Source organism: Fusarium sambucinum, chromosome I (genome assembly GCF_050947815.1).
Source record: "Fusarium sambucinum isolate potato_lamoka chromosome I, whole genome shotgun sequence".
NCBI lineage: Eukaryota > Fungi > Ascomycota > Sordariomycetes > Hypocreales > Nectriaceae > Fusarium > Fusarium sambucinum.
This window is the reverse complement of record NC_139294.1, coordinates 8090705-8104206: the sequence shown is the minus strand read 5'-3', so window position 1 is coordinate 8104206 and position 13502 is coordinate 8090705. Positions and strand designations below refer to the sequence as shown.

The 13502-nt window shown below is 49.1% G+C and overlaps 8 protein-coding genes across 8 annotated transcripts; 4 read left to right on the top strand and 4 right to left on the bottom strand.

Annotated features, from left to right (window-relative positions):
• Positions 1-623: 623 nt before the first annotated feature.
• FSST1_005375 (uncharacterized protein) lies at positions 624-1757 on the bottom strand (the record flags this gene model as incomplete). Its single annotated transcript, XM_083231644.1, has 1 exon — positions 624-1757. The coding sequence occupies one exon, from the start codon at positions 1755-1757 to the stop codon at positions 624-626; it is 1134 nt and encodes a 377-aa protein (XP_083088805.1).
• A 1304-nt stretch (positions 1758-3061) lies between these two features.
• On the top strand, positions 3062-3576 carry FSST1_005374 (SCF ubiquitin ligase complex subunit HRT1; the record flags this gene model as incomplete). Its single annotated transcript, XM_083231643.1, has 4 exons — positions 3062-3160; positions 3216-3294; positions 3350-3420; positions 3478-3576. The coding sequence occupies 4 exons, from the start codon at positions 3062-3064 to the stop codon at positions 3574-3576; spliced, it is 348 nt and encodes a 115-aa protein (XP_083088804.1).
• A 165-nt stretch (positions 3577-3741) lies between these two features.
• Positions 3742-4161, bottom strand: FSST1_005373 (signal peptidase complex subunit SPC1; the record flags this gene model as incomplete). The annotated part of the gene is made up of 3 exons (XM_083231642.1): positions 3742-3924; positions 3993-4052; positions 4111-4161. 3 exons carry the CDS (start codon positions 4159-4161, stop codon positions 3742-3744), a joined length of 294 nt encoding a protein of 97 aa, XP_083088803.1.
• Positions 4162-5796: 1635 nt separating this feature from the next.
• On the top strand, positions 5797-7736 carry FSST1_005372 (magnesium transporter CorA family protein; the record flags this gene model as incomplete). The annotated part of the gene is made up of 2 exons (XM_083231641.1): positions 5797-7100; positions 7151-7736. The coding sequence occupies 2 exons, from the start codon at positions 5797-5799 to the stop codon at positions 7734-7736; spliced, it is 1890 nt and encodes a 629-aa protein (XP_083088802.1).
• Positions 7737-8275: 539 nt separating this feature from the next.
• On the top strand, positions 8276-8628 carry FSST1_005371 (Tim10/DDP family zinc finger protein; the record flags this gene model as incomplete). Its single annotated transcript, XM_083231640.1, has 2 exons — positions 8276-8393; positions 8465-8628. 2 exons carry the CDS (start codon positions 8276-8278, stop codon positions 8626-8628), a joined length of 282 nt encoding a protein of 93 aa, XP_083088801.1.
• A 549-nt stretch (positions 8629-9177) lies between these two features.
• FSST1_005370 (60S ribosomal protein uL23) lies at positions 9178-10166 on the bottom strand (the record flags this gene model as incomplete). Its single annotated transcript, XM_083231638.1, has 4 exons — positions 9178-9332; positions 9390-9615; positions 9673-9800; positions 10136-10166. The coding sequence occupies 4 exons, from the start codon at positions 10164-10166 to the stop codon at positions 9178-9180; spliced, it is 540 nt and encodes a 179-aa protein (XP_083088800.1).
• Positions 10167-10619: 453 nt separating this feature from the next.
• Positions 10620-11495, top strand: FSST1_005369 (25S rRNA (adenine2142-N1)-methyltransferase; the record flags this gene model as incomplete). Its single annotated transcript, XM_083231637.1, has 1 exon — positions 10620-11495. One exon carries the CDS (start codon positions 10620-10622, stop codon positions 11493-11495), a length of 876 nt encoding a protein of 291 aa, XP_083088799.1.
• A 451-nt stretch (positions 11496-11946) lies between these two features.
• On the bottom strand, positions 11947-13253 carry FSST1_005368 (protein UTR4; the record flags this gene model as incomplete). The annotated part of the gene is made up of 4 exons (XM_083231636.1): positions 11947-12588; positions 12735-12839; positions 13002-13042; positions 13208-13253. 4 exons carry the CDS (start codon positions 13251-13253, stop codon positions 11947-11949), a joined length of 834 nt encoding a protein of 277 aa, XP_083088798.1.
• Positions 13254-13502: the final 249 nt, after the last annotated feature.

Sequence of the window (13502 nt, the reverse complement as noted above, 5' to 3'; positions counted from 1 at the left end):
TTGCATTGTTCTCGCTCAAGACTGTTGTTATTGACATCAGCAATGCAATATATATATTTAATGAGCGTAGTCATGACTATCTAGACGTCATAAAATCCGAAGCGTCTCCTGATTGTTACCACGTCTGTCATCCCCGAGCCGCTTTGCTTTCATAAAGACCGAAAAGAGAAAGAAAAAAAGCTCCTGGGTATCATCAGAAACCAGTCGGGAAAAGAAGATGATTTGTCGTGATACAAGCCGCACATCCCAATGTACATCCATCCGTTCACCCCTAGAATCCCCCTTGATATAAACATTTCCACAATCGCGACCCAACTCTCGTGCAAGGCAAAAGAGTCCGAAAGTGCAGATAAAAATCACATAGATGACTCCGAAGTACCCCATAGCTGAACCAGAAAAAGAAACTGACCCAATCAACAGTCCTTCCGAATATGTCTTTGATCCTCTGATAACGCCAAAGTTCAGAGACAATGCCGCTGTACCCCCCCGTAAACATGGAAAACCGTGTCGCCAAATATCACGTTCCGTTGATGCCGCCTGTAGACTGCCGGCAGTCGAGAAAAGATATGCAGAAGAGGAGCAAGGAAAACGCCGAAGTAGGAAGCACTTAGAGACGCCGAGTCTTAAGAGAACAAACGTTGGTTCGCACCTGAAGGGGATGGACTGCCCAAGTCCAGTTTGAGAATACGACGAAGATCGTTCTCCATGGCCTGAAGGTTGTTTGAATGGCTGTTGTAAGGAGATGGTGCATTTGGAATGTTCCTGGCACGATCATATTGGTGAGCAGGAGGGGCTGGTGCGAATCCGTTAGGGACAGATTGGGATACGGTGGTGCCGTTTCCACTGAAAAGAAATTTCTTGAGAGCATCGGTGGGATCTTCAGGCTCTGGGTTGGCCTTTTGATGGTGAGCAGATAGATCAGCGGGCGACCGTGCAGAATTGGTACGAGCAGCCCGAATACGCTCCTGATAAGGCGTTGAGAAGGCCGGTCCCACAGGTCGACCTGGAGTTCCGTCGAACTCCCCACTGTCAATACCTACGGATTGGAAACGGGCTTGGCTGCGAACCGTCTGAGGAAGGGTTGCTGGCTGCGGAACACTACCAGGTCCGAAAGGAGACTGCACAGAGGGTGATTCGCTGATAGGTCCCGAAGTAAGGAAGCTGCTGGCGCTTCCACTACGCTGGCGTTCCTTTTCCTGACGATGGGCACGGAACATGAAATCGAGAGGAGATTCCTGAACGCCCGACGAGCTCTGTCGCAAAGGAGTTGGTGCCTCGGTATCGGTCGGAGGGGAAGGCTCCTGAATGATATCTCGTGGTGTCTTGGTGACACTGGGAGACTCAGTCGCCGGCCGAGAGACAAAGCTGGGAAGAGGCAAGGCAGATGGCGCAGGAGAGGCATGGAAAGTGGCACCAGCGAAAGCAGAGATGGACTTCATAGAAGAAGATTGATTCGGAGGGGTGACACGTCCGGGGCGAGTAAAGTCGGGAGAATGAGGGCCGGGTTTGCCACGCTGTTTATTGTTGTTATTGTTGTGACTGCTGTTGCGGTTTCGCTGTTTTGAGTTGATATGGCTCATGGGAGAATCGGTGCCTGCGCCCTTTTGAGGAGTGCGTGGGGCACGATCGTGTCGTGCAGGATCAATTGTGGCAACATCATTCTCGGAGGCATAAGCTTTCTGAGCAGCGGGACGACCGTTTCGGCCGTTCCGGCGTCGAGCAGGAGTTGTTGTAGGTTGAGAGGGCGTTTCACTCATTTCGTCTGTGATATCACAAGGTGAAAGAAGATAAGAAGGCGAGTATGTAGATAAAGTGAGACAGGATGAGACGACAAGACAAGGCGGGCGAGCTCGCTGTGGTGTTGCGTTTTGTTTGGTTGACGATTTGAGTTTGCGATAGTTTGATACGATGCGACAAGGCGGAGATTATGGTTCTGGTGGATTATACGAAAGAGAAGATGAGATCGAAGCGGGAATGGCGATTGAGTATAAAGCAACTATTCTTGTAAGGAGAGAGTTGACTATTCTGACCATGACTGTACTAGACCTAGATTGTAGGAGAAAGTGTGATTCAAGGACTGAGTAGTGAATGAGGGGAACGGAAACGGAGAAGAGAAGTAGGGAGGCTTTAGGTTAATAACTTAGTAACAAACACAACCTAAGCACAGGGCAGATCCGAAACAAGAGTCCACCTACCGCCACTGCAGCGCAGTGCAGCCGCTGGCAGTACAACGGACGGGAGGCAATGACGCGGGCGGAGCCAGCTTTAGGCTTGTCCAAGTGTACAAAGCGGAGTCTTTGAGCGCCTAAAGCGGCTCTAGAGGACGCCTGGGCATTGCTGCTTCACTGTTGTGGTGCAGCCTTGTTTTTCGGGGGGCAGTGCAGCGATGCTTTGGTTCTTTTCTTGTCAAGTAAAGTTGTGGATAGGTAGTTTAACAATGATTTTATACCCGGGGAGACAGGTGCTGATAAAATGGATTTTAACATGTCAGATAGCGATAATAAAAGTGATATGATGGAATGAATGGAATGGGAGCTTTGTGATCCATTGACCCCGCCATTCCGCTTCGCTGTAACGAATGCCCGGCCGAGCTGTATTACAGTCCATGTCGGTTGCGCCCATCCAATCCCATCCACGGTAGCTGCCTGCTAGGTATTCATCTATCCAGAGGTAGATAGATTCAGGTCCAGCCTTCCCGTTCAACTCTAGAGCCGCATCATCACTGTTTGATGAGAGACAAAGTCACCCTGTAAGTTCATGTACCTCAGGTTTACCTTTTTTAGTAAACCATCTGCACCATCAAGGTTCATTTCCTTTTCTCTGCGCGCCTCTCATGCCGAAACTTTGCCGCTGACAGTCATTAGCATTCGCATCATAGACACATAACCACCGATATTCGTACGTCTTTCACTTTCGCTTTCATCTGTCACCGCGACCCGACGAAACCACACGGCCGAATCTCACTGTTATCCAGCACCGAGCACTATTTCGCATCCGACGAACCGACTCCGTATAATACCTAATCTCAAACCTCGATTTCGACTTACTACACCTACCCACCATGGCTGATGTTGAGATGAGCGATGCGCCCGTCGCCAAAAAGGCCGAGAGCTCCAACACCAAGAGTGTTGAGGGCAAGAAGAAGTTCGAGGTTAAGAAGGTACAGATCGCCTGGAGGTGACCATCCTGGACATGTGCTGACTGGAGATCAACAGTGGAACGCAGTAGCTCTTTGGGCATGGGACATCGTGGTCGACAACTGTGCTATCTGCCGTAATCACATCATGGATCTGTGTATGTCTTCTAGAAATCTTCACGCATCATGATAAAAGGCTAACAAATCCATCAGGTATCGAATGTCAGGCAAACCAAGCATCCGCTACCAGTGAAGAATGCACCGTGGCCTGGGGCATCTGCAACGTAAGACTATTGACTGCATCATCTTGTTTTCACGTATTTAGACTAATGGGTATCTAGCATGCATTCCACTTCCATTGCATTTCGCGGTGGTTGAAGGCCCGATCCGTTTGTCCCTTGGACAATAGGGACTGGGAGTTCCAGAAGTACGGACGATAGGACGGGACAGTACGGGCCAGAGAGGATATGCGAGAGGCGTCTCTGGGGGTTATGTCTTATGAAGAAAGGAACAAATATGCGTTGTAAAAGGGATCGTCGAGGTGCTGCATTCGGCATTGGTAGCTGTCTCGAGATGATATGTTATGAACAGCCGGACCATTCAATCTATTGATTTCCCTTGCTTGCGAGATCGTACGCGTAACCTGCCGGTAACCACTTGACAGGATGCTTGTTGTAGAATGGCCAAGCTGGCACCACGACGAGGAATGTCAGGGCCGTACCTCCCAACCCCAGGTATACGGCAAGCTTGATATCTTGTAGGATGTAACCGACAACGAACGAGATCAGCTAGTTTGCAATTAGCCAGGTAGTTCAAAAGGGTGGCAGGTGATATCATCGGACGCGATGCAACGTACACCAGAAACGATAAGAAGAGCTGTAGCGAGGATCTCGACGAGCTTCTGGCCTTCAAAGTCCTATAGTGGAGCTTCAGTCAGACGTTGATCAGGTAAATCAAGGAGGGGGATCATGTACAATCTGTCCATCAACAATGTCTCGGATCTGGTCAAGAGCTTGATCAGCCATGTTGGATGATAGTCGCGTGGTTGTGGTTGTAATGTAGCTGTAGATGTTGTTCGGATGCGATGCCGTTGGTCGCTAACAGGTACGGTACAGTAGTGTGGTCTAGGTAGGTAGTTGTACAGTCGGAACAGGTCTCGACACCTGGCTGTTTGGAGGCTATTAGGCTATTCCGTTTTCGGCAAACAAGCTTTGGTGGTTAACTCCAAGCGAGGAACAGCCCAATGCTTGATCTTGATTTTGGTGTCAGATGAATAATGAGAACGAAGCGATAACTGCCCAACGCAATGACCAGATTATGCCATGTTATTATTTTTGACTTACTACATCTTATTTCCAAGAAACCTGTCTATCAGGAAAGAACAACGTTGGCAAGGCTATCATATGGATCAATGCGCATGGAATGACGGGGATTGCATTCGACGAATCAGTCATTCCATAATTCATAAAAGTCAAATCAGAGTATTAGTTCCTACTCGGCTACTCTGTACTAACATCCGATCTCAAGGATGGGCAACCAAAGAAGAGCTAGATGGTGAGCACGGGCAAGGAACCAGGGATATTGATACAAAATCAAGGCCAAGCATTTTCCAGCTACAGGACAAGTGCGTAAGGTCATGGAAATCAAAGTGGCGGCCTCCATCAGTCAAATTATAGTAATCCTGACCGGGTTGTCTACATTAGCATCTATTTTTGCTTGTGATAGCCGACACACCAGGCCAAGACAATTTTTTTTCTTAGCCCTTCCCACTTCTAAGACTACTTATTAGTTCCTCAACTCCTCTTTAATCAACCTAACCCTGACATCTATCGTCGTCGCTACTGACAACCCCAACCTACAAACCTCCTTTTAATGTACCCCGTGCACAGCGAACCGGGTCTTTCAATCAACCAAAACCTCAAGAAAATTTCTCATCTGGTTTAGCCGTGCCAGTATCGAAATTGGCATACACCTTGTTCTATCCCCTCATACGACAGGTCCTATCCCGGCGTCGTCACCCTGCCTTTTATTCCCTGTTCATGCCCAAACGAATTCTCGCTATTTACCGCAAATAGCTCGACCTGACTCCTTAAGTTTACTCGAATTCGCTTTATATCGCAAACTTAGTTTTACCACCTAAAAGGCTTCAACTTCGACTGCCTTGTATATCAAACGACGCTTTCGAGCACTTACGCCTCCAACGCCACTCACGTTCCGGCGTCGCGCCGTTGTTCTATACCAGTCTTCAAGTTGGCTCAACTCGCCTTTTCCAACGTTCTCCCTTCGCTCTTTGGTCCCGGCTTCTGGGTCTATAGCGGAGTAAACAAGAAGCCCCCGTAACTGGCTTTCGAATCGCACTTCTCGCCACCTTCTGCTAGTCAACAACATCCCTTCAAACAACCAGTTGCCGCTGGCGACCACCGCCGAGCAGAGCTCAATTTTGAACAAAAAATCAACTCGGCGCGCCCATGCCGCGCCGGGTGCGACGTCAATAATCGACTGTATTAGACGGTGCCAGTAATTGGAATAACATCAAGCTATGGGACTGTAAACCGAGGCGCAATTCACCCACCGACCCCCCTCGATAGAACCACACTCAACTATTATACACGGTCACTATTCGAACCAGAACCCTCGAGGACTAGCCATCAGCCGACAAAATGTCTGACCACGAAGACTCCAGCTCCATCCCCCGGTCTGGGTATGACACACCTGTCCCGGAACTCGACGACCACCGCTACCAGTCGGTATCGACCAGGGTTGAGCGACCTCGTCGCGGCACCTTTGACAGTCTCTATGGTGCTCGTCACCTCGAGCCTGAGCCCGCCTCCCCTCCCGCTATCCGAGTCCGCGATTTTGAGGAAGCTATCATCGATGAGGACACCGGCGATGCTTCTCCAACCGCGCGCCGTAGTCGCCGGCCTACTGTGGACTCAACAGACCGTTCAATCTCGCCTCCCAACTCAGTCAAGGCGTTTGCCCAGGCTCGTCGCCGAGAGCGTGACATGTCGTTCTCCGAGCCCAACAAGCCTGACATAGAGGACGCTGCCAGCCGGGCCATGTCTATCTCTAGCAAGCGCAGCCACCGAAGCAAGCCTCATACTGTCGTCGATAATGATGCTGCCAGCTTTTCAACCAACAAGACCGCCGAGGAAGATGTTTGCTTCCCGGTTAAGGAGAGCTACCACAAGGACCACTTGTACATTGATTTCGACTATCTTGAGAACTTCGTCAACGAGCAGGCTGCGGAACGTGCGGCGGAGCGAGCGGCGGAGCGCAATGCTGCTGCCGCCGCCGCCGCTGCCAAGAAAAGTTTTGAGGACATGCGGGCTCAGCAGAACGAATCGCGTCTGCAACGAATGGTGACTGTTGATGGCGACATCCTGGAGCCTGTCTCGGACGATTCCATGACTCGTGAAAAGACAAACCAGACTGTCGGGTCCCATAATGAGGACGTGGTCGCTGAAAAGCAGCCCGCCCCTGTTGATCCCAACCGGTTCAGTTTCTTCTCTTCGGCATGGGAATCAACCATCCACGCTGCGGATTTCGGCGATCTTGTGCTTCCAGGTGAAGATATCCGTGGGCTTTTCGAGCTGCCCGATGAAGAAGAAGATGGTGTTTGGTGGCTGAACGTTAACGCGGCCACTAAGGAAGAAGTGCAGAGCATTTGCAAGTCTTTCGGTATTCATCCTCTCACAATTGAGGATATTATTACTCAGGAAGCTCGCGAGAAGATTGAGCTCTTCCCGTCATACTACTTTGCCTGTTTCCGATCCTTCGCTGTTGTCGAAGAAGATGACGGCATCGAGTACGAGCCCTTCAACACATATGTCATTGTATTCAGGGAGGGCACTCTCAGCTTCAGTTTTGAGCCCAACTCTCACGCAGCTCAAGTTCGCAAGCGAATCACTGCTTTGAAAGATTACGTCTCTCTTAGCAGTGACTGGATCTGCTATGCGTTAATGTAAGTGTTGACTCATAAACATGTATATCGGCCATTCTAACTGTCTGCAGTGACGATATTGTCGATTCCTTTGGCCCTGTCATTCGCCAACTCGAACTTGAAGCGGACGCCATCGAGGATGAAGTGTTCGTGATGCGTGAAGATGACTCCAATTCCTTCCTCCGCCGCATTGGTCGAATCCGCAGGAACTGTCTGGCTCTTTATCGCCTTCTCGGTGGTAAGGCAGACGTTCTCCGCGGTTTCACCAAGCGATGCAACGAGAACTACAAGGTCACCCCACGCATGGACATCGGCATGTACTTGGGTGACATCCAAGATCACGTCGTGACGATGGCGACCAACCTGGGTCACTTCGAAAAGATCCTGTCTCGAGCGCACAGCAACTACCTCGCGACAGTATCCATTAAGAGTATCGAGCAGGGAACGCACACCAACGAAGTGCTTAGCAAGATCACCATGTTGGCCTCGGTCCTTGTTCCCCTCAACTTGGTCAGCGGTGTGTTCGGAATGAACGTGCCAGTTCCATTTGCAACTGTTGCCGCAACCAACCTAGCACCTTTCTTTAGCATCATTGGATTCATGATCTTCTTGTGTTGCTTGTTTATGGCATTGGCACGCTGGAAGCGTTACATCTAGTGTCCAGTGCTGCGTATTGGTTGGAACTGTTTCTGCATTGTTTGTCAGTCTCTACCTGTTATTTTCTCATCTCATAGATTCGGCGGAAATGAGCATTGTACCAAGTCATGTATAGAGGTAGAACAGGCGTATAGTGGCATATAACGGCGGTGGTACTATTATCTCTCTTTTAGCAGTATACTTGGCAATTAGATCATGTCCATAGAGGCTTTTGGCGTTTGCGTGTCTTGAGGCGTGGTAATTTCTACGTTGATGCATCTAGGAAGACTTTAATCAAGGTATACAGAACAAATCACTTAAAAACATTATTGCATATAAATCTCTTGATGTTAATGAGTGAATCTAATACCTCTATTTGAGTTGAACTTGTGAAAGGCTGAGAGGTGGGGCTGTACAGCCGACCAGAGACGACCGATTATTGGCCAACTGCTGAACAATTGAGCATCATCAAAAATCTTGACTCGAGAGAGCATCTACAATTCAATCACCAGCAAAACCGATCTTATCCAAGTACCAGCAACCCATCCGCAACCGCCAATATGAGTGCTCAACAACTAAACATCGACAACGCCGACCTTGAGAAGCTCAACGACAAGGACCGCACCGAGCTTCGTCAGTTTCTCGCCAACGAGCAGCAGCGTTCTCAGATCCAAGCCCGTACGTCGACCGCCTTGATCCATATATAACAAGAGGACACAAAAGCTAACCAGTGGTCTTTTTTACTTTAGAAACTCACAGCTTAACACAGATGTGCTGGGCCAAGTGCGTTCCCGGAACCATCAAGAACTCCAAGCTCGACAAGCCCGAGGAGACATGTTTGGCCAACTGCGTCGAGCGATTTCTTGACGTCAACTACCTCACGATGAAGCACCTCAACGGCATGCGCAACTAAGCGAACAGTTTCGACAAGTAGTTTTGGGGGTTATCACAGATCATGTATGATGAAATTGGTGTATAATTAGACGGGACTTGGGTTGGTTGGTAAATTTTAGACCATATTCAGGGCTAGTTCAACTTTTCTGGTTGCAGAGTTTGACGATTGTGATGTGTACAATATAAAAGAATAAAGATGTGTCGACTCCTCGGTACCAAGTTTTCCTGCCATTGCTACTATGATATTAAGTGTCCGAATATCTCGACATAATTGAAAACATGGTTCGAATAGACCCAAGGTCATCCTATCATGGCAAAGATGAAAGAATCTTAATACAACAGCATCACAATTGTTCATTCACATAGGCAAGACGTCACTAGAATAAATAGCATATGGTACCCGACAGATAGGAACAGACAATGTGCTGGGCGGTTTTAAATTCATGATCATTTGCACTCTAAACGAGAAGCACTTTTTACGCCTTTTCCCATGTCCCTGTCTTGCATTTTCAGCAGACAATAAACCAGCCCAATGACACGCCAGAAATCCACAAGCCAAGTGATGTTTTTAAACGAGAGAGAGCTTGTTGGCAGCAATGTCGAGAGCATCGACATCGGGGGTAAGGCGGGCGTAGGCCTTCTTGCTACCGTCAGGTCGGATCAGGGTGTTGATCTTGAGGCAGTCAATATCGTAAAGCTTCTTGAGGGCAAGCTTGATTTGAGCTGGTCGTATATGTTAGCTTGCGTGTGCGAAATGATTACTGAGCATCATTTGCTTACCCTTGTTGGCCTTGATATCGACGATGAAGACGAGGGTGTTGTTCTCCTCCATCTTCTTCATGGCGCTCTCGGTGTTGAGAGGGTGGATGACAACCTTGTGCTCATCGAGGCGAGGCTGGTGGGGGACAGATCGACGAGGGTACTTGGGAGCACGGCTGGTGATCAGGGTCTTGGGGCGGTGGAAGGAGGTGCTGTAGCGAGCCTTGACCTTCTTGTGGGAGTTTGTCTACGGATGTTGTTAGTGAATGCCATGGCAATGAGATTGAGAGTGGTAAAAACTTACGCCCTTAAGAGCGGCCTTGGCAGCCTGAGCGGCCTTGGCAGCCTGAGCGGCCTTGTTGCCTCCTGTAGTCAAAAAAGCATCAGCAATCGCCCTTGTACAGAACTCGCAAAATCTGCTGCTGCATGATGCTGTAGGGGTAAAGCTCCAAGAGTGAAAAAGTTGAGGAGGGTATAATGATGATAACGGCGGCGCGGGTCGGAATTTCTCGATTGTAGCGAAGCAAGATGGTATCGTCACCCGATGCGATCAAAGCAAATGAAGTTTTGAAGCAGGCGAGTTGTAACGATAGTGAAGGCATTGATTTATCGAAGCAAGATTATGGTCGAATCGAGCCGAGTCGTTGATGCCGTCGTTGTTTTCTTGATCGAATTTCGCTTTTGAGAATATTCCCACCCGTGTACCATTTCTTCATTTTCCCAACTCTTCCTTTTCTCCCTCTTTGCGTGTTCAGATCATGTCGTACCTTTCTTTCCCTTGGTATCCTTGGCGGCCATTGTGTCGGTTGTCGTGGGCACAAAGTTGTCGGTGGTGCTGGTTGTCGTCGAAGTGTTCAAAGAAAAGATCAAGAAGGAAAAAAAAAAGAGTTTCGAGTTTTTGAAATCCTGTGTTATTAGGGCTAACTTGATAGTGGGCCCTGCGGGGAGTGGTGGCCACGTCTGATTGGTGGGTTACTCTGAGAGTAGGAAATGTGAGGTTGAACGGCAACAACAGTAGAGCATATGCCTTTCGTTTATTACAATTAATTGACAATATTAATGACTGAAATGTCTACAGGAGGTCTTTAGTATATCTTTGTCCTGGGTTTTGGGCAACGTTTTGTGTTGGGCCCCAAGCGGCAAGTCTGGATACAACACCCTATCTTTTACCGAGACTAACATGAAATTTCAGATTATTTCGCTTCAAAGGGTTCAAGCATCAATACGCAACACCCTCAGCCCAGCATCAGAATGGTTTCAAAGAAGCAAACAAGGCTAAAGAGCCTGTCAAGTAGTCGTCCACCGACAGTGAAACCTTCACGGTCTATGTCCAGGAAAGCCAGCAGAACTCTCATCAACACACATCACCAACTGGAGAAGCAACGACGACAAGCTGCAGCCAAGGGCGATGTGTCTACTGAGACTCGTATTGCCTCTGAGATTTCCAAGCTAGGCGGGCTTGATCACTACCAAAAGGCTAGTCTTCAAGGACAAAGCCTCGATAGAGGAGGTGACACGTCAAGGGTGCTCCTGGAATGGCTCCCTATGGCAGATCTCAAGAAACGCGCTCAGCCGTTGCATATGCTCGAGGTTGGATCCTTGAGTACTCGCAATGCATGCTCTACAAGTGGTGTATTTGCCATGAAACATATCGATCTAAACAGCCAGGAGCCAGTAATCACTAAGCAGGATTTCATGGAGCGACCCTTACCCAAGCATGATTCCGAGGTCTTTGATATCATCTCACTGAGTCTAGTGCTCAACTTTGTCCCCGAAGCCGAGGGACGTGGCCAGATGCTTCTTCGAACGCTGTCGTTCCTTCGGCCTGCATCTGATCCTCCAACCGGCTCAGATGAGCTGTTCCCTTGCCTTTTTGTGGTTCTTCCTCGCAGCTGCGTGGACAACTCACGATATTTCACAGAGACTCGACTCGACGAACTAATGACAATCCTTGGCTACGTGTGTACCAAAACCAAGATGACGCAGAAACTGGCATATTCTCTATGGAAGAGGACTGGAACTACCCCTGATAAGCGACCAGACTTTACCAAGAAGGAAGTTAACCCAGGACGGACACGGAACAACTTTGTCATGACACTCAAGGCCTCAACGAGTCATTCGAAATGAAGTACTGAGGGGAAACGCGACAACGCGTGGGGCCTCAAGGAGCTGCATATGCGCAACTATCCAACCAACCATTAGCACATCCAAACATACGACGTTTTACATACACCTTTGTCGAGCACACGATAGTGAGCTGGCATTACGAGTGTGTGGTGTTGATAACGAATACACTATTGGCACGGTCTTGGCGAATACACACTGTACTGTGCAGCAATAGATCGACTATCTGCAGCTCCCAACGTCGCACGACTGATAAGGGGGCGGGTAGTACTCATGCAGTTTGTGGACACCAGATCACCAGTGGACAAGATCAGCTGGCCGTTTTGGTCTCGGATTTGAGGAACTAGAAATCCCTAGCGAGCTACTACTCTTGCTTTCTCCGCACGAAACCGCCACGCTATTCGACGACTATCACTTCCCCACCCTCCGAAGGACCTTTGCATGCAGCCGTCTATCATACTCCCAATGAAGCAGCTTCTGAATGCTTGAACTCGGTAATTGCGACTTTGGATAGAGGTTCATTTGGCGGCAAGGGCGCGTTTCCAGGACGAACAACGGGCAGACTACGCATACCCGCTCCAACAGCAGCCTTGACTTCGTCGATGTTATCGCTTAGGAAGAGCCATCTATCAAGGTCCTTGTGCTCCGGGTGATGAGAGATGATCTTGCTGTAGCTGTCGACCTCGGTCTTGGGCCCCGCATTGGTGGTGTCGAAATAATCGGCGATGAGAGGTGTCATATCTGACTTCTCAGAATTCGTGTGCGAAAAGAGCAGCTTCTGCGCAGGGACCGAGCCGGAGGAGTAGATGATGATCTTCTTTCCACTCTTAATGGCTTCGTTGAAGAAAGTCTCGACATCCGAGAAGAGGGGAGCGACGATATGACCAGACTCGTAACCCTGCAGCCAGAGGTATCCCTGGAGCGACTTGAGGTACGCTATCTTGACATCGCGCTTCACGAGATCGCGGACGTGAGCTTCATAGTCAGAAGGCGAGTTGCGGTACTCCTCGGGGAAAGCATCACGGTACTTTGCAAACTCTGGGCTGTCCCACTCTTGTTCCAAGACTTTGGGAAGTGCTTCGAGTGCATACGGGAACTGGGTACGGCGAACAGACCTTGGTCAGCAGGCTGCACTGTTGTTGACGTTGGGCACACTATCGCGAATCGGGGCAAAGTCGGTGAAGGGATCAAAGAGGCTGGGGTTGAGATGCTGGGTTCCAAAGAAAAAATTCAGATGCACACGCCCAAAGACATGAGCAACTTGGCATGACCTGGTTCGGCAGCTTGGACGCCGAGAAGTGGATGTCCAAGGCCGGTGTCTAGACCGAAGAGGTTCGGGATGAGAGGCTGGGATGAAATTTGATGGGATCCATACGGAGCTCCGGGCCCCGGAGCGGCAGAGAGGGGCCGACGGAGGTGGTATGTGGAAGAGAACGGAAGATGGGAGACGGAAAACGGGACGGTTGCCAGGTGAGACGGGACATGCAGGAAGAAAATTGCACAACTCACTAGGACATCCTTGACAAAGGAGATGGGACAAACGGTTCCTTCTGTAATATTTGTTATTATGACTATTCTGTATGTGTAGATACCCAGCAAAATAACAAATACAAACAAACATATAGCATATCAAGGCAACAGCACAACCCAAAACAGTCCTTGCAAAATAAACCACGCAGTCACCTAAAGAAACAGTGGGACTATTTTAATCTTACCGATATCAAACACCAGGACATCAAAGTCGTTGAGGTTGAGCGTCATCGTGAATTATGAGTTGTTTTTCGACAGGAAGCGGTCAAGCCTGATATCGACACGTCTTGTGAGAAGTTCCTTGAAAGGGAGAGATGAAACAAGTGAGCTGGACAAGATCCCAAATCCGATCTGATATCCCTGCCACGATCTTTGAAGGGTAACGGTGTCGAGGGAGAGGAATGGAAGAAAAAAAGTTTTCGACAATCGGAATCGGCGGTGGCCAGCTGAAGGTCCTGTTCTTCCCTGTTCCTGGATTCT